The 24,813-nt window shown below is 36.3% G+C and overlaps 5 protein-coding genes across 5 annotated transcripts; 3 read left to right on the top strand and 2 right to left on the bottom strand.

Annotated features, from left to right (window-relative positions):
* Nucleotides 1–405: 405 nt before the first annotated feature.
* Nucleotides 406–2,605, top strand: LOC130628538 (uncharacterized). Its single transcript, XM_057441513.1, has 2 exons — nucleotides 406–1,519; nucleotides 1,603–2,605. The coding sequence occupies exon 2, from the start codon at nucleotides 1,835–1,837 to the stop codon at nucleotides 2,603–2,605; it is 771 nt and encodes a 256-aa protein (XP_057297496.1). The 5' UTR covers nucleotides 406–1,519; nucleotides 1,603–1,834.
* Nucleotides 2,606–2,613: 8 nt separating this feature from the next.
* On the top strand, nucleotides 2,614–3,000 carry LOC130628400 (inhibitor of growth protein 5-like). Its single transcript, XM_057441445.1, has one exon. It carries the CDS (start codon nucleotides 2,614–2,616, stop codon nucleotides 2,998–3,000), a length of 387 nt encoding a protein of 128 aa, XP_057297428.1.
* Nucleotides 3,001–3,054: 54 nt separating this feature from the next.
* On the bottom strand, nucleotides 3,055–3,597 carry LOC130628239 (uncharacterized). Its single transcript, XM_057441437.1, has one exon. It carries the CDS (start codon nucleotides 3,595–3,597, stop codon nucleotides 3,055–3,057), a length of 543 nt encoding a protein of 180 aa, XP_057297420.1.
* Nucleotides 3,598–14,891: 11,294 nt separating this feature from the next.
* Nucleotides 14,892–17,907, bottom strand: LOC130648928 (uncharacterized). Its single transcript, XM_057455064.1, has 5 exons — nucleotides 16,227–17,907; nucleotides 15,798–15,972; nucleotides 15,515–15,576; nucleotides 15,262–15,356; nucleotides 14,892–15,178 (listed from the first exon to the last, which is right to left on the bottom strand). Exons 1-5 carry the CDS (start codon nucleotides 16,358–16,360, stop codon nucleotides 15,066–15,068), a joined length of 579 nt encoding a protein of 192 aa, XP_057311047.1. The 5' UTR covers nucleotides 16,361–17,907; the 3' UTR covers nucleotides 14,892–15,065.
* Nucleotides 17,908–20,830: 2,923 nt separating this feature from the next.
* LOC130639779 (uncharacterized) lies at nucleotides 20,831–22,523 on the top strand. Its single transcript, XM_057447105.1, has 2 exons — nucleotides 20,831–21,215; nucleotides 21,263–22,523. The coding sequence occupies exons 1-2, from the start codon at nucleotides 20,994–20,996 to the stop codon at nucleotides 21,848–21,850; spliced, it is 810 nt and encodes a 269-aa protein (XP_057303088.1). The 5' UTR covers nucleotides 20,831–20,993; the 3' UTR covers nucleotides 21,851–22,523.
* Nucleotides 22,524–24,813: the final 2,290 nt, after the last annotated feature.

The following is a 24,813-nucleotide window of genomic DNA, read 5'->3' as shown; positions in this document are numbered from 1 at the left end:
AACATCATATTTAGGATATATGATGCTTTTTGTTTTGCTGATGACCGTCCGCGGACCCCTTCGAGGTGACCCAGCTAGACATCCAGGGTACTTAGGTTCAGAAATATGGGTCAAAACCTACCTGCCCTTGGTTAAAGTTCTGTTCATCAAATGTGTTGTGTCCTTTTTATTTTTTTATATTTTTTTTAATTAATTCCTTGTCAAAAGGGAGAATTGTGCTTTTAGAGGCATGTTCTCTAGAGGAGTACAACCTCTAGCTTATTTCCAAAGATCTAACAGGTCATCATTGCGGTGGCTTGCCACCTCTTTGTAAATTATTTTCTCTCTTTGTTTTAATGTGCGAATCGAAAAACAAAAAACTGTTAAATTGACCAGGCCAGTTTTTGGGCATAGTAAAAATCCTAGCTAGCTAGCTATAGCTAGCAGGTATTATACATTTAGCATTTATATACAGCTCGTATTGACCAAATTTTTTTTTAAAAAAGGTTTATATATAAAGAATCAGATAAATAGCTAGCTAGCTGTTAACTTCATTTTGAATGAGAAGTTTAGCTACCTAGCTAGGTAGCGATAGTCAGCCATATATATGGTTAAATAGTTTCAATATTTTTTACACATTTTTATATAGACGAATTTCCGTGTGACGTCACATAACCAGTTCCCAAGCCTCTGCGCAAATCGACAGGCAAAATGGCAGGCAAGATAGTAAACAAATAGGGTAATTGCTTATTAAACGATCGTTTTAAATCGCTTAAAAAGTAAACAAACCTTTCGATCGAAACTTGCACTACCATTATGAACTCCGTTACTAAGATTTTAATGATATTCTCTATCGCGGGCTTTTATTCTCGACCATTACTTCGGCTTTACAAGCCTACACACCAGGAGTACGCGAGTAAGCAAGTCCTGCATTGTGTTCGACTAAATAGCTGCGTTTAAACTGCGACGTTTTTATATCCTTGCCTTGGAAATTTTTGTGGGTAATTGATACAGCCCAAAATATGTACGCGAGGTATAAACACAGACCAAGAGTTGTACAGAGTATAATGCGACAAAACGAAAGCGGCCGCCTCGTGGTCTTCACTTCCAATATGTCGACCGAATACTTCTCGAAATTAGTAAGTGAAGATAAACAGCATTATTCAAAAAAACTCACGCTTGCCAACGGAACACTCCTACGCGACCCTTTTTCACTGAAGGGAGAAGATTGGAGCGACGATGTATCATTGCTACCCGATGTTACGCATATGGATTTGTATGTCTATCTCATCCATACACCCAGTGAATTTACAAATGAATCTTTGAAAGCTTATAAATCCTTAGAAGCTTACAACTTTTATCTTTCTGGGCATGTTCAAGATGTTTATTGCCACCTCTTGAAAGACGTTGAATTTTGCTACATTAAATCCTTCGTACTACCTAGTCAGAGATAAGGACAAAAGCAAAAACTATATGATGTATGGATCATTTTACACACAAGTGGATGGGTACTTTCAGCAAATTGTACCTGCGTTGCTGGGTAAAAATTCACATTAGCTTTCCTTCTTCACTAACAATTTTTTTTCTTTTTGAAGTGACTAATAAAATTTTGGCTACTTTTAGCCTTGGCTCGGCATGCAGTCATGTTGCTGCCCTTTTGTTCAAACTGGTTGCTTGTGCTACATTGGAGTTAAACAAAAAAGCTTGCACAAGCAAATTATGCTCATGGAAAAAATCTAGAAAAAGAGCACACCCTGCACCTCTGAAGCACATAAACTTCAAAAGACCAAAAAAAAGCGAAGTCCTGCCTACTATAGACGAACCTTTTGAAGGTGAATTAAAAGGATTCACATCAATGGATCCCTTGAAATTCGTAACAGAAGAGGAAAAACAACAGTGGATTTCACTCAGTCAAATTGCTCCAGATGCAGTTGTACTTAAAAATATAAGTCTGGATTTAGGTGAAACAACACACCATGATGATAGCGAAACAGAAACTGCGGATGAAAATGAAAAAAACATTCTTCCTGAACCATTGACATACATATACGACTCCGCTGCCATAAATAAAAATGAAATAGAAATAAATAACATTGCTCAAAAAAATTACAATCAATACAAATCCTCGTGCTTTGATATACAGTTTGAAAACTTGAAAAAATTCACAGAAGCTCAAAGCCTTAGCGACAAATGGATGCTACATCGAGCTGGGCGAATAACAGCTTCAGTTTCAAAACTTGCCTTCACTTCAGATTTGAAAAAAACAAAAACGTTAATTGAGACCATCATGCAATATAAAGAGCCTGTTGACGTTGTTGCAGCAAGATATGGGAAAAGAATGGAGAATAGAGCTCGTTCAGTATATGAACAGCATGTCAAACAACACCATGTTGATCTCCAAGTTGTCACAACTGGACTTCATATTGATCCAAACTTTCCATATCTTGCAGCAAGCCCTGATGGATTAGTGAAGTGCAAATGTCATGGTCAGAGTTTAGTTGAGATCAAATGCCCATTTAAATATAAAAAAAGTTTGAAGCTATGGAGAAACGATAAAAATTGTCCCATTGATAAAGCTGGGAAATTCAAAAAAAATCATGCATCCAAGTACAACATCAAATGTTAGTAACTAAAATGAATTATTGTGACTTCTTTGTTTTATCACAAGGAAAGCAAGAAAATGATACTTTTCTGATCAGGGTTACAAAAAATGAACCATTTTGTCGGAAACTTCGTGAAAAACTGGCCATTGTATTCGAAAAGGTTTTGTTACCAGAGCTTGTCACTCGGAAAAGTGATCCCAAGTTACTAAATGAAGAAAAGGTGTATTGCATATGCAGAAGACCATCCTTCCCACCTATGATTGGTTGTGACAATTTAGGCTCATGTGACATAGAATGGTTCCATTATTCTTGTGTGAAGATAACAAGAGCACCGAAAACTTGGCTATGTTCTACCTGTCAGAATAATATTAAAAAAAATAGTGTGTCACATTATATCAAAGTAATATATGTAATATAATATAACAATATGTTAGTTGTGTGCGAAGTATCAAATTCTCTGTAATAATATATGTTATATAATGCCTTTGTTCAAGTTCACCAAAGCACATATAACGATAAACACATCGTCCAATAAATCTACTTGAGTGATAGGTACGGTTGTGTTCAAAATTTCAAACTTTCTCAAACGTCCAATAACTCTCTCAATGTGGATTCGAACATTGGCTATTTTTCGAGATCGATCTACATCCATTGCTGACATTTGTTTCTTCCCTCTGGTAAATTCAGGTATTTTTAATACCACGCCTCGTGTTGCCAACTCTTGCTCGATAAGGAATCCTCGATCAGCCAAAACAAGATCTCCATTTTCGACTAAATCCAAAAAACCACTTTTTATTGTTATTTCCTTATCAGAGACTCTACCTCCCCATCCTTCTGATAGGAAACTAACACTTCCTGTTGGAGAACATGCAACCAAATACTTGATGGTATTAGTATTCTTGTAATTAGACCATGTCTGTCCTCTGGCATTGAGATTTAATGGACGTTGTATGAATATCTCAGTGCAGTCAATGATGCAGCGACAACTTAGGTACTTTTTGAAACACTTCGGCATATGCTTACGTATAGCTTCCTTCTCAGGCCACACAATTAAAAAAAGTAAAGATTTTGATAATACTTTAAGCAAGCTTCGATAAATTTTGGTGACCATTTTGCATGTAATTCCAAACCTGAAAGCGATATTTTTTGTTATACAAGCCAAGTTTCAATTTTACCAGGACAACAACAAGATGATCTTTCGGTGTCAATATTCTGCTGATACGTTTTATTTTATTTTTGATAATTGCAAATACCCAGTTGAAGCGTGCTTGGTCTAATCCAGTATAAAAATAAAAATAATTTTTGTGACTTTTCAAATGTCCATAATTTAGTTGGAATTTTCTTGACAAATTGTTTTTATTTTTTAACTGATGGATTTCAGCCATCCTGTTGACAAGTTCATTTTGGATGCTACAGTATTTTCGAGTCACTTCCTTGATGTTATTTTCTTTTTCTTTCACAACATTCTCTATTTCTGTCACTTTTTCAATCTCCATATCTTGTGGGCTTAGCTCTTCCTCCTCTGGTTCCAAAACTTCACTGGGCTCTTCCACAACAGGAAGATTTGAGCGCTGCTTAACTCTCAGACGTGCACGTTTGATTCCCAATTCGGTCGAAAACTGATGGCACAAAATCAGGGCTCAGTGGGTCCTTTGATTTTTTTCCTACAAAAAGAATAGAATATTCCATATATTCACAGTGACTAGATGTGCAAAACATTGACTTACTGGGAGTGAAAGAATCTCAGTGCGGTAGTAAATACGAGACAGGGAGGCCTCACCCAGAGGGGGGAAGAGGGAGTTTCAAACGTTTATGGACAAGAGAAATGAATATACATACCAGATGTGAAATGCAGATGGCATACTTTAGCATTTCCAATTAGCTGTTCTGGCCAATCCACCCTGCCAATCGCAGTCAACCATCTTTTTTGACGTCTGGGTATTTCTTCGAAGGAATTCGAAAAAAACCACCACTTCCATCGCCTTTCTTGCGTCTGTTCGTACAATTCGGTACACAGCAACTATCAGGCATCCTTCCACAATCAGTACTTCAACGTTTACGACGAATATTTTAAATAATTTTAAGTTTTTTCTCTATAACTATCACAACACGTCTTCCCTCTTCGATAACTTCCTTATGAAAGAACGAAGGCGCGGCTAATGTTTTGCCTGTCGATTTTTACGGCAAGCCGCGCATGCGCAGAAGTGCCGAAAAATGTAAACATTGAAATTCGTCTATAAATGGTATAATTTTTTGCCTTTTGAAAACTTTCAATTTAAAGTTCCTTTTAAGAGGTACAGTCTAAAATTGTCACTGTTCTCTTTATAACCATTATATATCGTCTCGAACTTAAGCGAGTAATTCACTTCACCACCCAGTCAACTTTTATGCTTCGAAATCCGCCACGCCTCATTCTTTGGAAGGAGTTATCAATCGTCTCCGAATGGCAATTGAAGAGCCATGCTAACCAATTAAGAACACATACTCTTAAGTCACCAAAAACAAAAAACCATAGCGGTGAGGGGTCAGGGTGCCAGTCTGGTCAGGATTTTAACAAAAGGCATTGCGGATTTTCCAACGCTTTTTTTGGATTTCGCTCTCCCCTGTGCAATGTTGCTAACTTTAAGGTCCAAAAGAAGGGAAGAAGAATGAAAGTTACAAAGTGCACACACAATGATAAACTCACCCAGTTAATTCCTACAATTTAAAGTCTAGAGGTTTAAGCAAAATACATCCCACAGCCAGCCTAAGCTGGGTGGGTGCGACATATAACAATTGGGTTGGGGCTTTCAACTTTCATGCGGGCTCAGCAGGCTTCCTTTTCATGCCATCCCACAATTCAACCTATTGACCCCTGTGTTTCTCATACCATCTCACATCTCAACCTATTGAACCCTTCCGTGTAAGTACTATATGTCTATTGCTGACTACTTCATTATAACTGGTAACTAACAATAGGGAGTGATGTTTAAATGAACACGAAATGAACGCAAGACAAAACCGCACATTAGTACCAGTTGATGTACTACCACAAGGAGGTATCTTGGGACCACTAATATTTCTGCTATATTGTATTATATAGTCATATTAATAAAAAAATATCAAACCCAGTAACTTCAAATGTTTTGCTGATAACGGTAAAGCCAGTCGAGCTGTTGCAGATGTCTCAAGACCATAAGGACGCCTAAACGGACTGAAAATACGATGTTCATGCACTTACGATGAATGTGAACCCACTTTGAGACAAATGTGTGTAGTGGTTTGTGCGCTGGGCACGGGATGGTCAGGACATTTATTGTCCTCTTTATCCATTTGTTTTATGTGTTTACTCGATTTCATTCATTTTGATGTTATTTGTTTGGTCGGGTTGGTGAAGGAAGTAGGAGGAGTCGTGCAAAGATATACTTGTTGGTAAAGAGTGGAGGGCAGTGAAGAGAAATTAGGTGTAGAAGAAGAAATGAAGGGATGGAGGCGGTGGTTTGGCTTTGTTTAATTTCTAGGTTTTTCTCTTTCCTTCCTTTTCAGAAATTCTTTATTGTTATTATTTTCAGTTTCTTACTAATTTATGGATTTATTTCTAAAATTTGATCTACGTACTATTGTTAATTATTTAAATGGGGGCTGATATTTTGTCAAACGTGGTGTAATAATTGACTTTGTTTATTATGTAGTTTTTATGCCTTTGTTATGTTCTTCCACGTTTTGGAGCCATTTTCTTGCAAGTGCAATAATTCGATTTTTCATAGGATGAACATTGGCAATTTGAAACAGCACAATTTGAAACAGCATGATATTCGGACTACTTCTGCTGGGGCCGTAGATGTAGCGAAGTTACATTGTTTAGATTACTTAATAAATTGTTTTCATTAAAGGTTATCATGGCAATCTTTTGTTATCATTTACTTCTAACGTAGCAGCTGAAAAAGGTATTTCATTACACGGACATTTGGACCGAAGGTTTTGTTTTAGTGTATACAGTATACTCGTTTTGTTTATGTGTGAGTTGATGTTGAAGTATTCGTCGAAGATGACGCCAAGAATACATGATTTTTTTTTCTAAAGTTTATTTGGGTTAAACACTCTCCATACAGTGTTTTTATTCTCGCGGCAAATGCCACGTCATTAAATTTGTCTGAAAGTCTACCATTTTGACCTGGGGGCGACATTCATGAAACAGCCACTGCGCTAGTAGGTAAACATGGTTAAAAGCTGTTGTGTTTATGGCTGCTTAGCAAATCTTAAGAGTAATCCAACGTTAAAATTTTATATACTGCCTGCTAATGAAAAACGAAGAAAATTATGGTTAAAGGCTATCAGAAGAAAAGAAGATTCTTTAAAAGATAAGTTGTGGTCACCTAAATCAAAGTACGTTTACGTTTGTTCAACACATTTTGTGACTGGTAAGCTTTAGCTAGCTGGAGATAATTATACGATATTTTATAGCTACATTGATAATATATCTATATAATTGGTACATTTATTCTTAGGACAGAAGGAAATTTTGAAAAACATGTGGACTACGTGCCTTCAATTAACATGTCTGGTAAAGGTTGTGCATCAAAGTCACCTCACCGACAAAACTAGAAGCTTGGACGCTTTTGCTGCTGGTAGTGGCTCAGAACTAATTATTCCATCATTTGCCAAGGAAAAATCACAACTATCAGCTAGGAAAGTAGAAGACTCGCGAAAAATTGCATCGGTTCGCATTCAAATCGAAAGAGTCACAGGTTTGTTAAAAAAATAAATACACCATTTTAAAAGGTATTATACCATTGCGTACCATAAAAAGCATTAAAATCGAAGCAGCCTCTAATAATTTTACAAACTGTGAGAAAATTGTGACTGTTCAGTTTTAACAAACCTGTCAGAAAGTATTGTATAAAAAAAACTAAAGTAACTTGTAATACTCCATATTATATATACATTTTTTGAAGATTTTTTTTTTACATATTTCTGTTTTTTAAATATGTTTTTTACTTTAATGTTATTTTTTCGTATTGTTGTCCTTTTTTCTGCACTCATAGCAGTACCACGTTTTGGCCGTTGAAGCTTCTTGAGTCCTAAGCAAGTTGGGTGAAACCAGTTGTCACAACTGTCACATCCTACCATTTCTGCGGATAGGTCATATGGCTTTTGACATTTGCAATATAAATCAATAGGATCTTCTCTCCGTGGTGGTTCCTTGGCTTTTATCATCTGCTGTTTGATTTTTCTAGTTAATAACTCTGGTAGGACATATTTTTCCAATAAGGATGAACTATAGCTAGCATATTTACAATAAATTCTGTGTCAGGCTCGATTCGTATGATTACAAATTCTTTGGAAGTCCATATAAAAAAATCACAATATTGTACATTTGTAACTACTATTTCTAGTTGAATTTGAAAATAATAAGAGTGATTTTTTGCAAGAAAAAAGAATTGTTTTCCTTATATACATAAAAACCACCAGCTAAAATTTCCTCCTCCAATGACTTGTTTCGTCTTCAAATCCAAAGTCTGGTTCAGAATTAACTGATTGGTAAAGCAGGAACATTAAGATTAATTTTGTTAGGGTTACATATCTGATGTATTAGTGATGTAGAAGGTTTTCCAGTCTTTGAGTTAACATAGTTAACATAAACTCGGTTAATCATAGATCCAGTTATTCGACCCGCACGTTGCTCATACCAAGCAATCGACCGAGACTGATTTCTTGTAGCTTCCTGCACAAAGGAAATATCGTCCAGTGGAATTGATAAGGAAGTTGTTGTTGTTTCGCATAAATCGTCCAATTCTTTTTCATAAAGTAGTGGGTAACTGCTGCAACCTTGCAGTTTCAGTTTGTAAATAAATAAAGACCAACTGGCTTGGTTTCCAGGCAAGCAGTTAATTTTTCCTTAGGTTTTACTGTGTATAATTGGATTGGATACTTGGGAGTCAAAATTGTTTTTAGTAAAATTCTGATTCCATTGACATGGTAAATCTGGAGGGACATAATGTGTCATACCAATGCGATTTGCTGTCACATGTAGCATAGCTGCTACATGTGAGCAAGTTTCACCAAGGCTATAAGAAAAAATTAAATTAAATTTTCTATTTTTAAAAGGCTATGTGGTATCTGTGTATAAAATCCGAATTTTACATACCCTGCCATGCAGTCACAATGGCCAGCTAAAACTTTTCCTAATTTTTCAATGGCAACATGGCAGCCCAAGCACTATGTGGTGTTTCGTATGTCCGATAAGATGGTCTGATATCAGCAAGTAAGAGTACAGCCCCACCAGGAAGTTTTTGATGCATTATCGTTTGCACCCATCCATCAATAAAAAACTTGTGTGCCTCCAGAGATTGATAATTCTCCATGGTTTCACTCGAGTCGTGGACTCTTTATCAGAAAATGATAGACATGGTGATACGACAAAGGAGGCCATTCAGTTGGATCGTCTTTCCAATCATTGGCAGCACACTTGTAAGGACATTTTCTTAACCCTGAAACAAAAGTAAGAAATGTAGCTTTAGCTAGCTAGAACTTTTTTAACTAAAAGAGCTTTTCTGTAATCCATTAGCTTGTCTTTATAATAAGCTTCTATTGGTAAATTTTCTTGATATTCATACGACATGTTGTAAACTCCACATGTGACTAGCCACTTAAACGTTTTTTTTCTTTAGCTATTTATGTTTTGTTCGCCCCCGCTTCAAGATGGTAGACAATTTTGCCGGAAAATTACGTAATTGTCACGTGACTTTTTCTCCCCGAGAATGGGAAAACCAGATTCAGGGTGGCCACAAGTCATGGAATTTTATTTGGTCTGGAAAAAGTCATGAAAAACAGGATTTTCATGAAAAATTCATGTGGCTAAATATTTTTGCAGTTTATATTTTGTAGCATGTGACTGCTTAGTTTACAAGCAATGACAACTTATATTGATGTAATCTGTGTGGTAAAATCGTTTTCAATCAATGTTTTTTCTAAGGAAGGGAGTCCTAGCATATTTCTAGCTTGTAGCATGGGACAGGAATATATTTGTTCTTAGAAAGTAAAGATCACCTTGTCATATACCTTGTGTGAAAGTGGTATTTGCATTGAGTTTTTTTTAATGTTTTAAGTATTCATTACTAGTACTATTCAGGAAGTTTTATCGATTATTTGCCATGTTTCGAATAGTTTTTCTGAATGCAACAGATAGCTCTGGTTTTTCTAAATACAGTATTTGTTTTCGTCGTTTCAGTTGATAGTATAAGAACATATAGAAAATGTCATCAAAGAAAATGAACAGTGGCTTAAAGATGACAGATTCAAGTCATGGTTACAGAGTTACAAGTCAGTTACATCAGTCAGATGTAAACTATGTGATATAGATTTTAACTTGAGCAACATTGGGATCGGTGCAGTCATTAGCCACAGCACTGGAAAAAAGCATTCATTGTATCAAGCAACGTGCTTTGCTCCGAGATCCTCTGGGCTTTGAACGTTGTCAAGTCCCATTTCTCTCTAAGATCTTGAATGGGATTGAACAAACTGTTTAAAGTAATGTTCAACGACAGTGACATTACATTGCCAAAGATTTTAAACTTGGTAAAACGAAGTGCACATATCTCATTAACTTTGGCTTAGCTCCTTATTCCAAGCAAGAACTTTTGAACTCGATAAAAGCATCATCTCATTTTGTTGTGTCTTTTGATGAATTTTTTAACCATGACCAAATGGACATTCAAATACGTTTTTGGAACGAGTATCTGAGAATGTAGTCAGTACAATGTATCTAGATTCAAGATTTATAAAACGACCAAACGCAGAAAATCTTGTCACTGCATTGAAGGACTCGTTGCCGGAGTTATGCTTTAAAAACATGATTCAGCTATCTATGGATGGTCCCAAGACAAACTGGAAAGTGCTCGAACTTTTAAACGATCAACGTGTTAAATCGGAGATACCAAAGCTACTTGACATAGGGAGCTGTGTTCTTCATGTTATTCATGGTGCATTCCGCACCGGCGTAGAAGCAACACCTTGGAATTCTTAACGGTTTCGGTCATGGAAAAGTCAGGGAAAAAGTCATGGAATTTCTTTTCCCAAATTCTGTGGCCACCCTACAGATTGCAATGTCATCCGCAAATTGTGTCTGGATTACTTGGCTTGTTGGGATAGGGAGGTAATTAACAAATAATCTATATAAGATAGGGCTCAAACGGCTTCCTTGCGGAACTCCAAAGTTGGGATGGAATGCTATTCCTTTAACCCCATCAACTACTATCCTGATTCCTCTATTTGTTAGGAAACTTTTTATCTAAAACAGAGTTTTTGTTGACGGTTGTCAGTACGGGATCTTTCCCTGATCGGGTGAGTGTCCCCCGATTGAGTTAACCACTCGATCGAGTTAGTCAGCACTGGTGGCAATTTTTCACGACCACCCGATTGAGTGAGTCATAACTGGCGGTAAATTTTTAGCTAGCTAAATACATAAACAAACCGAAGGTGCTTGGGAGAGACTTATTAGTACTGCTGGCGCTTTTATTAGCATCGTAATATTGTTGACAATAGACATATTCGTGTAGCAAAACGTTTGCTAAAGTATTGCGCCAATGTTTGATTATTCCAAATTGCATTTTGGAAATTGTAAGCAAAATTGCAAACAGCCAGTATTTTGTCTGTAGCCCATGTTATTTCTTTTCGATATATTACGGCGCAGTGCTAACACATTGCAGCTGATGCTGGAATACATCTTAAAATTAACTGTCATTGATAGAATTAAGGAACGCCAATAATCCCTCACCGTATTAGGACTACCCTTCGTATATTTTGTTATTACTAACTCGTCTGTCTACCTGTGATTCTTCGTTACCCCCTTTCACTAGGCATTGGATCAAAGGTACAGTAATGAATTCCTTATTCTTTAGAGGAGCAAAACCTCTAGAATTTAAATTTTACTTAACTGGTCGAGTTTATCATTGTGCGTGCACTTTGTAATTTTCATTCTTCACTTTAATAAGTTATAGGAATAACCCCTATTCAGCTGGCAAAGCCTTACTTAATCCTAAATGCAACGTTGAATTGCGTGCTAGTCAGCATTCCTTGGACAAACATAAATCCTTGACTGTTAAAGATGAGTTCTATGATGTTCCCTTGAGCAGTTTAGATGGTCTTCCTGTTGCCTCATCTCTCTTGAAATCATTTCCGTCTTCTTCCCTTAAATACAAAGATTTTTTAATTCTCTTAGCTACCAGACGAAACGCGTCTTCCCCTGGTTTAAATGCTATTTCATATAAAGTATACAAAAAATGCCTTCAAATAAATACCCTCTTGTTTAATGTTTTTAAATCGTGTTGTACCTGTTCAATGGCGTTATGCCCGTGAAATTTATATTCGTAAATCAAAAACTCCTATGGAGTCTAAAATAACTGACTTTCGACCTATAGCACTTCTAAATGTCGAAGGTAAGCTTCTTTTTAGCCTTGTATCAAGGAGGATGGAAGCTCACATTATAGCCAACAACAAAATTATCAATACGTCTGTCCAAAAAGGTTGTATAGAGAAACTTCCTGGGTGCTGGGAACATATGTCAATGGTTTGGTCGGCACTAAGACGCTCGCTCAGCAAAGTCAGATTTGGCAACCATCTGGCTAGATATCCCACAATTCCTCACAACTTATCTTTTTCGCTCTTCAGCGTTACGGTGTCCTGCAACATTGGATTACTTTTATTAAAAACTACTATATCGGCATATACAGCAAATCTTTTTCTGAAGATGCTCCAAGCAATTAGCATGAACATATGCTAGGTATATTTGCTGGCTGTACACTATCTATCATTCTTTTCTTAGCTGGCATAAACATCATCCTACGCTAGAAGCATCTGTACCAAGGTTTATAACATCAAGCAAAGTGTCGAATCCATTAATGAGAGCTTTCATGGACGATATAAACTTGATGTCATCGTCTGTTTGCGTTGCGCAAAAGCTATTAACCAGGTGTGCTACCGCTTTAAAGTGGGCTGGTATGGAATTCCGTGCCCACAAATCACGCAGCATAGTAATTGTAAAAGGCAGGTCTTTAAATTCTACACCCTTCTCAGTTCAGAAGCCTTTAAATCCAACAGATTTCTCTTCATTTATACCCTCTATCCATTCCATGTCAGTACGATTTTAGGTCGTATCATAGACGGTTCTATTTCCGATAGAAATGCTATCGATGAGCTTGGAGAGAAACTATCAGCAGTGTATTTTACGATTGACAAATCCTTTTACAAAGGTACTCAGAAACTGTGGATCCTTCAACACCTTCTTTTCCCACGTATCCATACGCTCGAGCAAAAAGTATCTTCTTTTATAAGGAAATGGCTGAACCTTCATCGCACTACCACTAATGTTTGTTTATACTCGGCCTGCTCACCATGTCATTTGCCAATAAAAAGTCTAACATCCATTCTTAAATCTGCTAAAATAAGCGGACACTTACTGCTTAGGGATTCAAAAACCCCCTAGTATAAGCAGCACCACATTTTATTTCTTTGCCATTAAGGTGGGTGCAAGGGGTTTCTGTTCAGAATCAGTAAGGACCTGTTTTCGTAGCCTTGGTTTCCCTAACAAGCCTTTACGTTCCCTATTACAATCCCTAACTTTTACCATGAGTGCTTCCTTTTACATCTGGATGTCTCGAAATTCTACCACTTGGGTTGAGCCTGAAAAGGCCCCAATCATTCCTGAAGTTTCTTCTGTTACAAATATGGAATGTAAGAAATCAAAAACCACTGAGAAATCTTACACAAATCACACAAAGTCTTGTAAAATCAAAAAACCCGAAAAACTTGCTACAAGGTCTTCCAAAACAACAGTCGCATTGCCATCTAACCCTCATTTTATGAATAGCGGTCTAAAAAACTTGGGAAACACATGTTATGCAAACTCCGTCTTACAATGTTTTTATAACCTTCCAATAGTTAAAGAAGCCATTTCTGTCAGCAAAACAACCTCAAAGTTAGGCGAAGCATTTGTAGTTGTTCTTCAAAGTTTGGCTGTTTCTAGAAGTCCAGTTGATCCCTCCCATTTTTTGCGTGCTATGAAACATCATATCTCAGCTCAGGGAAGCGCATTTAATGTCTTTCCTCAGCACGACGTCCCCGAGGTTCTTGAATATCTCCTACCTGGTCTGTCATTAGACTTTCCATTTCTTGGAAGTCTTTTTAGTATTGGCATCAAGACATCAATCACTTGCAATTCATGTCATATTACCAGCTCCTCAGAAGTTTAGCACCATGCATCCAACTTTCTCTGCACCCTACGTTACAATCTTCCTTAGATAATTTCTTCGAAAGCGAGGAGTTGTCAGACACCAATGCCTACTTCTGCCATGTTTGCAACGCTCATCAAACTGCTCTAGTTGAGAAAGAGGTAGTGTCGTGCGGTTCCCATCTCATTTTACAGCTAAAACGTTTTGCCAGTGCCAACGGCCTTGTGTCAAAAATTGCCTCTCGTATTACTGCTTACCCTGGTAACCTTTCCATACCTTTAACCGTAGATGGAGAAGTGAAATTTCGTAAAAATTTTCAATTAAGGGCTATTATCAACCATTGCGGCAACTTAATTATGGTTACTACACAACCATAGCCTTCGACCAAATGGTCACAGGTGGATACATTGCAACGATAGAGCAGTATTTTTTGTGATGGCCGCCTTATTAACAGTCACGAGTCATATGTTTTCTTTTTAGAAGAGCTGAGATAAGAATATTTTAACAGGAATGAGTCAGCAAGGGGGCTTGACTACACTCAGTCTTGTCTTTGGAGAGTGACGACTCCACTTATTACCCCAGTCAAAAATAAAACAAAATCAAATAAAAATTAAGTTAGCAAGGGGGTTTGATCATACTAGGTCTTGTCTTTGGAGAGTGACGACTCCACTTATTACCCCAGTTAAAAAATAAATAAATAAATAAAATAAAAAAATATTAGCAGGGGGGTTTGATCACACATGATCTTGTCTTTGGAGAGTAACGACTCCACTTATTACCTGAGTTAAAAACAAAGAATAGCACAGTTGATGACGGTCCGCGGACCTCTTCGAGGTGACCCAGCTAGACATCCACTGCGCAAAAATACTGAATATACGATAATATAAGTCTGAGTTTTTTTTCGTATACCGTCAATATACGTAAATATACTGAAGCGTTTTTCTTTGTATACTATGGTGGAATACGAAAATATACTTTGCGTATAGGGACCCCGGAGTATACGATAATATCGCAGCCTTGACACGTCTTGAATATACATGCCGTATATTTACGTTTAAGTTGTATACGAAAATATTCGCGTCGTATTATATCACACGGAAGCTAATGCAGCTATTGAGTTTATTAATCAGAACGATTTAATTATAACGTACAAGACTAAATTTCAGCTAAAAGAAACCGTAAGAAAAAATATTAGAAAAATAGTTGTAAAAAATTAAATTAGTAATTAAAAAATATATACAAAAAATCACGTTTTAAAAACATTATCTATTATTTGTTAACAACAGTGGGTCAACCTTTGCCTTCTTTTACGTTTTAATTCACTATTTCTATCATTATCTTCCTCCTTTTCTTTTCGTTTCAGGGTAGAATAATATCTGCTACACGACCCTATTATATATAAACAAACAATTCAATTATGTAAAATACCAAAATAAATTTACGCCTTATGGTAAGAAACAGTAGTTACTCACTGTGCATTAAAGATGGAGCATAGGGATTTTCGTTGCTGTCTTTTACAATTTGGCAAATCAAATTAGTTATTCTACTGTTGTGTATGGAGTCAAATCTATAAAGTTAAAGTATTGAGTTACTTCCTATCATAATATAAAATTTATATTCCAACAATCAAACAAGCATCTGATAAAATAATGTGGACAGTCTTTACAAGTATTATCTTGGAAGTGCAGGAAAATGGTTATATACATTTTAGAGAATCAACCTTACCTCTCTAAAAAATTCCAAGTACTCTCATCCTTTATACTTCTGTATGCATTTCGAACAAGTTGCTAAAATGAGCGAAATAACCATTTCTTAGTTCAAAAATGTTAAAAAATGGTTCGCAAATAGTGGATATTGGCTCGCAATCTGCGAACCGTTAATTCGATCTCTGTACTTAAAGCTCTTAAAATTTGAGCAAACCTTTTCATCAGTTGCAAAAAATTAAGAAAAGGTACCTAAATACTGGATATAATATGTCATGAAAATAAATGACTTTTCATTAACTTACAGTTAATTCTGGTGGCAATTTCCCTTTTTTTGAATCATCAAATTGATTCGCACATTTATTGTTTACATCTACAAGTGAACTTTCCACATTTTCTATTCTTACATTGTTGTTCTGAATTTGAGATTCCAGCAATGAAATCCTCTTTCTCAGTGCATCATTAACGTTAGTGAGAGCCCTGTATAAAAAAATATGAAATAAAGTACAAAATATGCATGGCAGTAACAAGAACGATCTCGATCTGGGGTATATATACAATATACCCCAATTGAGGAAAATTCTTCTCGCACTGTCTGAGGCGAAAAAAATTACGCCAAATTATTTATTACAAGTAAAATTAAAATTTAGGAAATATATTGTTTTTTATGAGGGTGCTTCAACACCATGTAAGCAGTGAGTGGGCAAGTTATTGTAATGTTATTATGTTATTACCGCAACATCCGTGGTGAAGCATTATTTTCTTCCTCAAATGAAGTTTCCTCTAAACTTTCATTCTGTTGCTGTAATCTGAAATAAACCAAATTACTTATGTTAGTGAAAAGTAATGGCATGGAGAACATAATCATTTTAGCTCTAGCTAGCTAGCTACATACCTAAACATCACATCAGGGCTTCGTGAAGCACATTTGGTTGAGTTTTTACGTGGCAGTGTTGTTGGATTTAGAACCTTGGCTCTTTTTTTGCCACTGGAGTTGTGGCAGTAGAAGTATTTCCATAAAACGAAGATGCCATGCTTTCTTCAAGTTTGCTGCTCCTGACTGTACCGTTCTTTTGAAACCTGAATGGAATTTGTCTTCAGGGGGTGCGAGCAAAACTTTTTTTTGAGCGTTTAGGCCATTGTAATAAAATAAACTCCCGATACAAATTGCGATGAGATAGGGGGTAAAAATAATATTAATAATTTTAATGTTTTAAAATAGTCAAAACAAAATGTATTCACAATAAAATATTATCAATAGAACAAGAGTTTTTCGCGAAAATAATTTAACATTTTATTAAATAATTATTTTTAAGGACGTTAAAGATGGCTTTTATGCTATTATTGACCCCCTAATATTGTAAAACATCATTCAAGATAAAGAGCTAAAAAGATTGCGCGCGAGTTACGTTCTGTAAATGCAAGGAAAGAAAAAGCAGACAAACCTTAGTTTTTTCTTCCTTATAATTTAAACTTTTTTTATGCCTCGAATAAAGAAACGGATGTTATGTCCCCATTGCAGCGAAAGTCTATCTCATTCTGCATATTTTCGTCACAGAGAATTATATTAACGAGATGGAACTTGGAAAGTTCAAGAAAATCAACGTAATCAAGGTTTGTTTTTGGCTTTTTTTAGCAGTTTGGAATCTAAAACTACAACAAAAAAGGAGTACATGTTTTTTTTTCCTAAGCATAACGTTTATAAGAATATTTAGGCTCAGGGTTAGTGAAAAAATAAGCATATTGCAAGCATAACTGTGAGTCCTTGTCTTGCTGCATAGTTTTAGCATAATTAGCATACAGTAGACGTCCGTTAATTTGAATGCCGCTTAATTCGAACTTTCCGTTATTTCTAAAACTAGAAGTAATTAACGGCTGGCGCAAGGCAAGGCTGCGTTAAAATTTGTTATTGTATTTGTTTTTTCTAAAGTTGGGACGTGGTTGCTCTAGTGAAAATGTCCAAGCTTGTCGTCTCTGGGCGGAAAGAGCTGGCAGACAGACAAAACGCCTCGAGTATTCGTGTCTAAAAATAGAATTATTTCACTAACAGCTAGGGCAGGATGCATAAGTTGAATCAAAATGAGAAAATTAAAAATAGGGATCTTAGGCTGGGTTTAAAATACGCTACGGTTATATAAAATAGCGCGTGTAAAATACGTAAAGAGAAAGTTCGACTGCGTAAAATTGTGATCTTTTTCTGCCAAAAATAAACTGAGAAAAATAATAAACGAACCCTGGGTTTAAGAAGCTCAACGAAATTATTACGAATACGTAAAACCTTGTGTATAACAAAAATATACGTAACCGTTTACGCCTATACTGAAATATACGAACATCGTGCACAGACTTTTCGTATATTTCCGCTTATTCGGGTATAATGAATTTATGACACGCAAATTATATTTACGTATACGGAGACATTTTGCGCAGTGATCCAGGGTACTTAGGTTCAGAAATATGGGTCGAAACCTACTTGCCCTTGGTTAAAGTTCTGTTCTTCTTTTCAAATGTGTTGTGTCCTTTTTCTTTTATTTTTTTTATATATATTTTTTAATTCCTTGTATAAAGGGAGAATTGTGCTTTTAGAGGCATATTATCTAGAGGAGTACAACCTCTAGCTTGTTTCCAAAGACCTAACAGGTTGAGTTCATCATTGCGGTGGCTTGCCACCTCTTTGTAAATTATTACACTCGTCCCGGAGGAGAGGAGTGTATTGGTTTCGGCTTGTGCGACCAAAAGTGACATGCGATCTGACCGAATATTGTAACTTACCCGCTCCCCCGCGCCATAATTCTTCTTTTTTTCCGCGACCCTATTTCCCGCTTCTTATCATGTTGTGCGTGTCTTAACCCGTATTTTGCAGACCACAGACCAGTCGTTTATGCATCGCTACCGCTGAAGTCGAAGCATGCGCACTGCCCGCTGAGAATCGAAGCACTCTTAGCTGTGTTTTCACATTTCTACGAAATTCTTTTCAATACCTGGGGAAGCTGCTTTAGGTACCAAGGTACGTCGTGCTGAATATTATTCATCATTCCATTGACTTAGTGTATTATTTTATTTCATGTAACTAGCTAATTATGTTTTTCTGCCATGTTTTTACGATATCTTCTTTCTTGCACAAACTTCTATTATTATTGTGCGGGGATATTGTATCTAATCCAGGTCCGGCTTACCATATTAAATCAGTTAATGGGTCATTTAATCAAGGTGACAAAAAGTTTGGTGAAACTGCTGGTATTCAGTGTATGTGCAATGCTATTCTAGCTATATGTTGGTCCCAACTCAAAAGAATTTCTGTTTGGAAATCATTTGATTTAGATAACATCTTAGAACATGGCGATGCTAATTTTAAGCAGTTAAATTTCAACAGACCCAAGGCATGTTATGAGTTACCAACATCTATCAATATTGATCGTTTTCAAATTGCTATAAGTCTCCTGAGTAGTACGTCAGCTCTTTTGGGTGATGAACATTACTTCTTAGCTCATGGACAAATGAATTCAGAAACAGTTGGTACTGGTTTAATATTTACCACAAGTGGTTACAGTGTTGCTATCATATGGGATAAAAATTACATTTATCTCTTTGACTCTCATAGCAGGGATGAAAGTGGTCAGATATTAAACTGAGTCCAGTAAAGTATTTTAACCAACGTCTCTTGAATTATACACAAAAGTTTGTGGAGGACTCTGATTATATATTTTATGCATTATCTACCATCCAACAACTCAATCTGAACAGCCAAATTAATATTGCCATGAAAAAAGTTTCAACTGATTCTCTTACAGCAGGAATGTTGTCAAGAAATTTTCCAGAGGCTGTAAAGTCTTTTATTCCGGAAGATAAAGGCTTTCAATTCATGAGTCCTGTGAAGGGAACACCAGCCTATTGGAGGCGATTTCTTTCAGAGGTTCTATCTATGGTAAAACAGCTTGGTCTCCCAACTTTCTTTATGACTTTAAGTTGTGCTGATTTGAGGTGGAATGAACTAATATCAATAATTGCCAAACTGAATGGTGAAAATCTGTCTGATGAGGAAATCATCAATATGACCTACTTTGAACGATGCCGGTTTTTAAATTTAAACCCTGTTCTACTAGCTCGCTATTTCCAATACTGTGTCGAATATTTTTTCAAAGAAATCATTGTAGATGGACCTCTTGGCAAAGTTACCTATCATGCTATTCGTGTTGAATTCCAGATTCGTGGTAGTCCACACATCCATTCTTTTTTGTGGGTTCTGAATGCACCAACCTTGACCAGGCAGAACGTTAATGAATATATTAGATTTGTTGATGCAATTATCAAGGCAAAAGTTCCAGAACGAGAACAGAATTTAGAATTGTTTAATTTAATAACCTCTTATCAGGTACATTCTCACTCAAAATCGTGCAGAAAATATAAAAATGAAAGTTGTCGATACCAGTTTGGTCGTTTTTTCTCTGAAAAGACTATTGTTGCTCTGCCACTTTGTGAGAACTTAAACCCTGCTGAACGTAGCATAATTTTCGAAAAACGAGAGGCAATATTAAATAAGGTCAAGGCTTATATTGATTGTAATTTAAATCCAAAGGCAGAAAAATATTCTATATTCAGATAACGAGAACTTTGAGCAGGTGCCTACTATAACAGACATCTTGAATAAACTTAATATTACTGAAAATGAATATTATCATGCACTAGGTATTTCCAGTGATAATGATTTCCAGCTTCACTTGAGACGACCACCAAATTCTTGTTTTGTGAACAATTATTTTGAAGAAGGCTTACTAGCATGGGCAGCTAATGTTAATATTCAGCCAGTGTTTAATCATTATAAAGCTGTCACATACATATGTGCCTACATCTCCAAATGTGAGGATGAGACATCAGAAGCAATGAAACAAGCTGCAAAAGAGGCTTTCTGTTCGGATAAGACATATGTTAAACAGATGAGATCAGTAGCACGCATTTTCACAACAAAGAGGCAGTGCTCAATTCAGGAAGCTGTTTACTTATTAATGCCTGAACTTTGGCTCAGACGAACATTTCCTAAAGTTGTATTTGCAAATACAAATTTACCTGAAAAGCGATATAGAATATGCCTGAGTAAAGAGAAGATTGATGAACTGCCTGAAGATAGCTGTGATGTATTTCAAAGGAATATGCTTGATCGTTATGTTGATAGACCTGATTTGAACTTTGATAAGGGGAAATATGCTGTTTTAGATCAATTTTGTTATGCAAATTTTCTTGCTAATTACTATTTAGCGGGTAAATTCGATGATTACAATGATTGCCAACCTACTATACTTCTTGAAAATGATTTGGAAAATAACCATAAAGGCCGTTTCACATTACAGCAATATATAGAAAAATATTGACAGCAATATATTTGTGAATAATGATATCAATTGAAAATTATTGAATTCATTATATTGGAAAATATTTCGAATTATTGCAAATTGTCTCTTTAAATGTCTCTTTAATTGTCCATTTAAATTTTGTTGTAATTCAAAATGTCTGAGGAACAGAGAAAAGCGGTTGCTGCGATTATTATTGCTACAACTTTACTTCCGACAAACTTTTCCAAACCTAAGGTTACGCGTAGAATTTGGGTGAAGGAGTGGATGAAAAAACGAAAATCGATCGGTGTTTACGATAACTTAGTGCAAGAACTACGTTTGTATGACGAAGAGAGTTTCCGCAAATACCTGCGAATGAGCCCAGACATATATGAGGTGAATATAATTTTTAACTTGATATTCATGTGAATCCTTTTGTTTAGCTTTTACTTGAGAAAGTCAGAAGTAAATTAACGAAGAAGACAACGCATTTACGGAAACCTTTGGAGCCGGAGTTGAAGCTGACAATAACTTTGCGCTTTCTCGCTACTGGGGAGAATTTTACTAGCTTACATCATCACTATTCTGTTGGTATTTCAACCATTGCCCCATTTATTCCTCAGGTTTGTCAAGCATTATATGATACACTAAAAGATGATTTCCTCAAGTTCCCCGAAAACAAAGACGACTGGCTTGAAATTGCATCTGAATTCGAAACGATGTGGCAATTTCCAAATTGCATTGGGGCAATGGATGGAAAACATATTGCTCTGTACCATCCTAAGCTTAGCGGTTCAACATACTACAACTACAAAGCCTCGTTTTGTCTCATGTTGGAATATGTGCGCTCGCTACAATTTAGCTCGGCTGCAATCGCTACAAGTGCCAGTTGTTTTTTGTTTTTGCCCATATATCCTGGGCAACTAACTTTGTATAGAACTTCGTGTTGTGACCACAAATTTATCAAATGTTCAGTTTCACCACTACTCCAAACTTTCTCATGTTTCAAGCCTTTTCTTCCTCGCTTCTGAGGTTTTGCAGAAGTTTCATCTTCTGGATTTTGAAATACGGGGCTGAGTGAAGGTTGAAGTTGTTGTGGCACGCTCTGACCGAATATTTGTGTGTTTTGGCTCAAGATTGACGAGGTTGGTTTTGGTGAGCTCTGAGTGAAGACATGTGCGGCATGTTGCTGTTGCGTCGTAGCTTGAGGAAATAGTATTTGATCATTCGTAGCAAAATCGTGTGGCTGACTTTCAAAATATAAAATGTTATTTTGCTCCATCTTTTATCTTTGATCGTATGTTTCATTTACTGTTTATTTCAGACAGACAAATTTCGAATACTTTGCTGATTCGATTTTTCTATTGTTCGGAGAAAAATTGAGTCTTCTCACAACAAAAGAATTTCCCTTGCAATATTTTTTAATTCAAACCGTGTTTGAATTAAAAAGTCTTGACAAGTATTGAAAGCGATTGCGTAATGTTTTTTCGAACGATTCTCAAAAGTTGGTTTCACATTATGTCCAATTAATTGAGGCAATATTTTTCAATAGTTATCAATAATTTCCAATATATTGGATTCAATATATTTCTGTAATGTGAAACGGCCTTAACACAAGTACCTATCCCTCACCAATACCTTTGATGAGAACAAATAAAAAACTTAAATGCCGTAAAGTGAAGTCAGTATTAAGATTTCATGTGCCAAACAAGCAGCAGATATTGACTTTTGTTTCGCAAGCAGCATGTTTTTTACCATGACACAGGCTATTTTTACCCCCACGCATCACAGCAGCCATTGCATATCTTTTCGCGTTTCGTTCATGTTCGAAGTTTCGAAAGTTTGGTGCCATTTTGCGCTTCAGCGAGAAAAGCGCTGAATGGAGATATAGCTTAAAAACGGATTTCTACTAGACTACTTTTTTTCGCGCGAAGCGAAAAATTTCAGTCTCTATTGTTCTCTTCCATTGTGTCTGAAAAATTTCGTGTATATTGCGCAATAAATTGAAAAGAAAAATATGGAGGGAAAAAATTATTTTTCGCTTGCGCGAAAAACGTCGCCTAGTGGAAACCCGGCTTAAAGGGCAACCTTCACAGCAGCGCGCGCTCGAAACGAACAAATGTTATAATTTTTTCACATATGCAAGAAACTCCGAAACGTTTACAAAGTACTGTTTCTGCCTTTCTTCTTAGGTATAATTACTTGATAATTGCCCTTTCAAAAGAGCAGTTTCTTGCGCAAGGTAATATCTCAGTGTCAACCTGCTTACTTCAGAATCAAAGTGCTTCAACCACACCAAAAGGCTTGTACAAAAGATTTTTTGCATACTGCAAACAAACATAACTTTTTCCATATATAAACATATTTACAGCCAAAAACGTTTCTAAACAGAAGACTTCATAAAAGCGAAGTGGGCACAACATATATACAAAAAAAAACAATAAAAATCTCAAACTGAACTACTTGACACTTATGTTGGTAATTTTTCCATTCACATGTTCAATTGCGAAAGTTTTCGAAAGCATGAAAATTAAAAAGTCCTCATTGTCACCAATTTCAATGTCATTCGGTAAGACACCTTGAATTAAGGGACCCTCGCACTGGAACTTCTCTTTTGTTGATGAAGTGAATGACACCATTATCTTTGATTTGCACATGCTTACCAACTGCACAGCACCACAAGATTCACATTTGTACAACTTTTTGTTCCCACTCTCTATCAGTTGTTCAGCACATTCATTGCACGACAACACTGAACACAAACTTCCATCATCAATTGAACGTATCTTGACTTCTGCACTCCCTGTCGTGGAATCCAATGTTGAAGCTAATTCTTCTTCCACCTCGGTAGAGCTTAAATCAGGAATTGATCCTTCTTCTTCCTCCGCAACAAAAAGGTATGAACTTTTCAGCCTTTTTTTATACATGAAAGTCGTGACTTGGCAGTTAACCAGCGAATAAACGTGTTTTTCTTCAAGTTTATCGACTAGGTCACCAAACATTGTCAAGATAATTGTATTGACACCATCATCTGTGATGACATGTTCTCGTAACTTATAGGTGCCTTTGTTGTTTATCTCCCCTCGTGATACGACTCTGAATTTGATGTTGACATAGGTTGCTGGCTCAATTTCATTGATGATATCATCAATTGTGTGATACTGCCACTCGATTTTTTCATTCTTGTAAGGGACTGTTTTTGGTTTGATGGATGAAAAGTTTGTGAGTTTTCTTCCATCTTGTTGTTGCCAGTCATAACATTGGTGACCTGGCAACTGGTACCACTTTCGAAGTATTTTTCAAGTCTCCGTCGTTTCTCTGACGAAAAACAGACAGCACGAAACTTTTCATCCTCGGTTTTGAACGTCATGTCGAAAAATTTGGTACTTGAATTACTTTTGGCTGTCTGTATTGGAGACAGTTGCACCACATATCCTTTCAAATTTTGACCAGTTCCTTTCTCTAAAAAATAAAATAAAAGATATACATCATCATGGAAAAATTATAGCTAACTACATACATACAAAAAATTATACCTAGCTATACCTAGGTAACTATCTATGCAAGTAGTAGTGCTAGAAGTAGTGTAGTAGTCACTCGTTTTATTAACTTTAAAACTACCTAAAGTTTAACACTCATGAAGGCCTTATTATCTATACAACAGCAGCACAAAACACTTCTTTGTATGCGTAGGTGAAAGTAAAGTCTGTTCTATTTTACCTGGGGTTCTAGGTTGCTTTCTGGATTGCGCCATTCTACGTTGCTTAATCACCACCACACTTTCACCAAAGAGAACATTCATACGCCATGCTGCCATTTTATCCAGAGTTTTTAATGAAGAAATAAATGCAATTCGCTCACCGCGAAAAAATCAGTAATCTAATTGGTTCGTCATGCAACAGGCATTGTCATGTTGTTTGTTGAAGCAACTTTCGTACTTCCCTTCTGGAACTTCGCGATTGGCTAGAACAGTAGAAGCAACACAGACGGTAAC

This window comes from Hydractinia symbiolongicarpus, chromosome 1 (assembly GCF_029227915.1).
Source record: "Hydractinia symbiolongicarpus strain clone_291-10 chromosome 1, HSymV2.1, whole genome shotgun sequence".
Taxonomy (NCBI): domain Eukaryota; kingdom Metazoa; phylum Cnidaria; class Hydrozoa; order Anthoathecata; family Hydractiniidae; genus Hydractinia; species Hydractinia symbiolongicarpus.
Note: the sequence above shows the minus strand (reverse complement) of the source record. Positions and strands in the feature narration are given on the sequence as shown.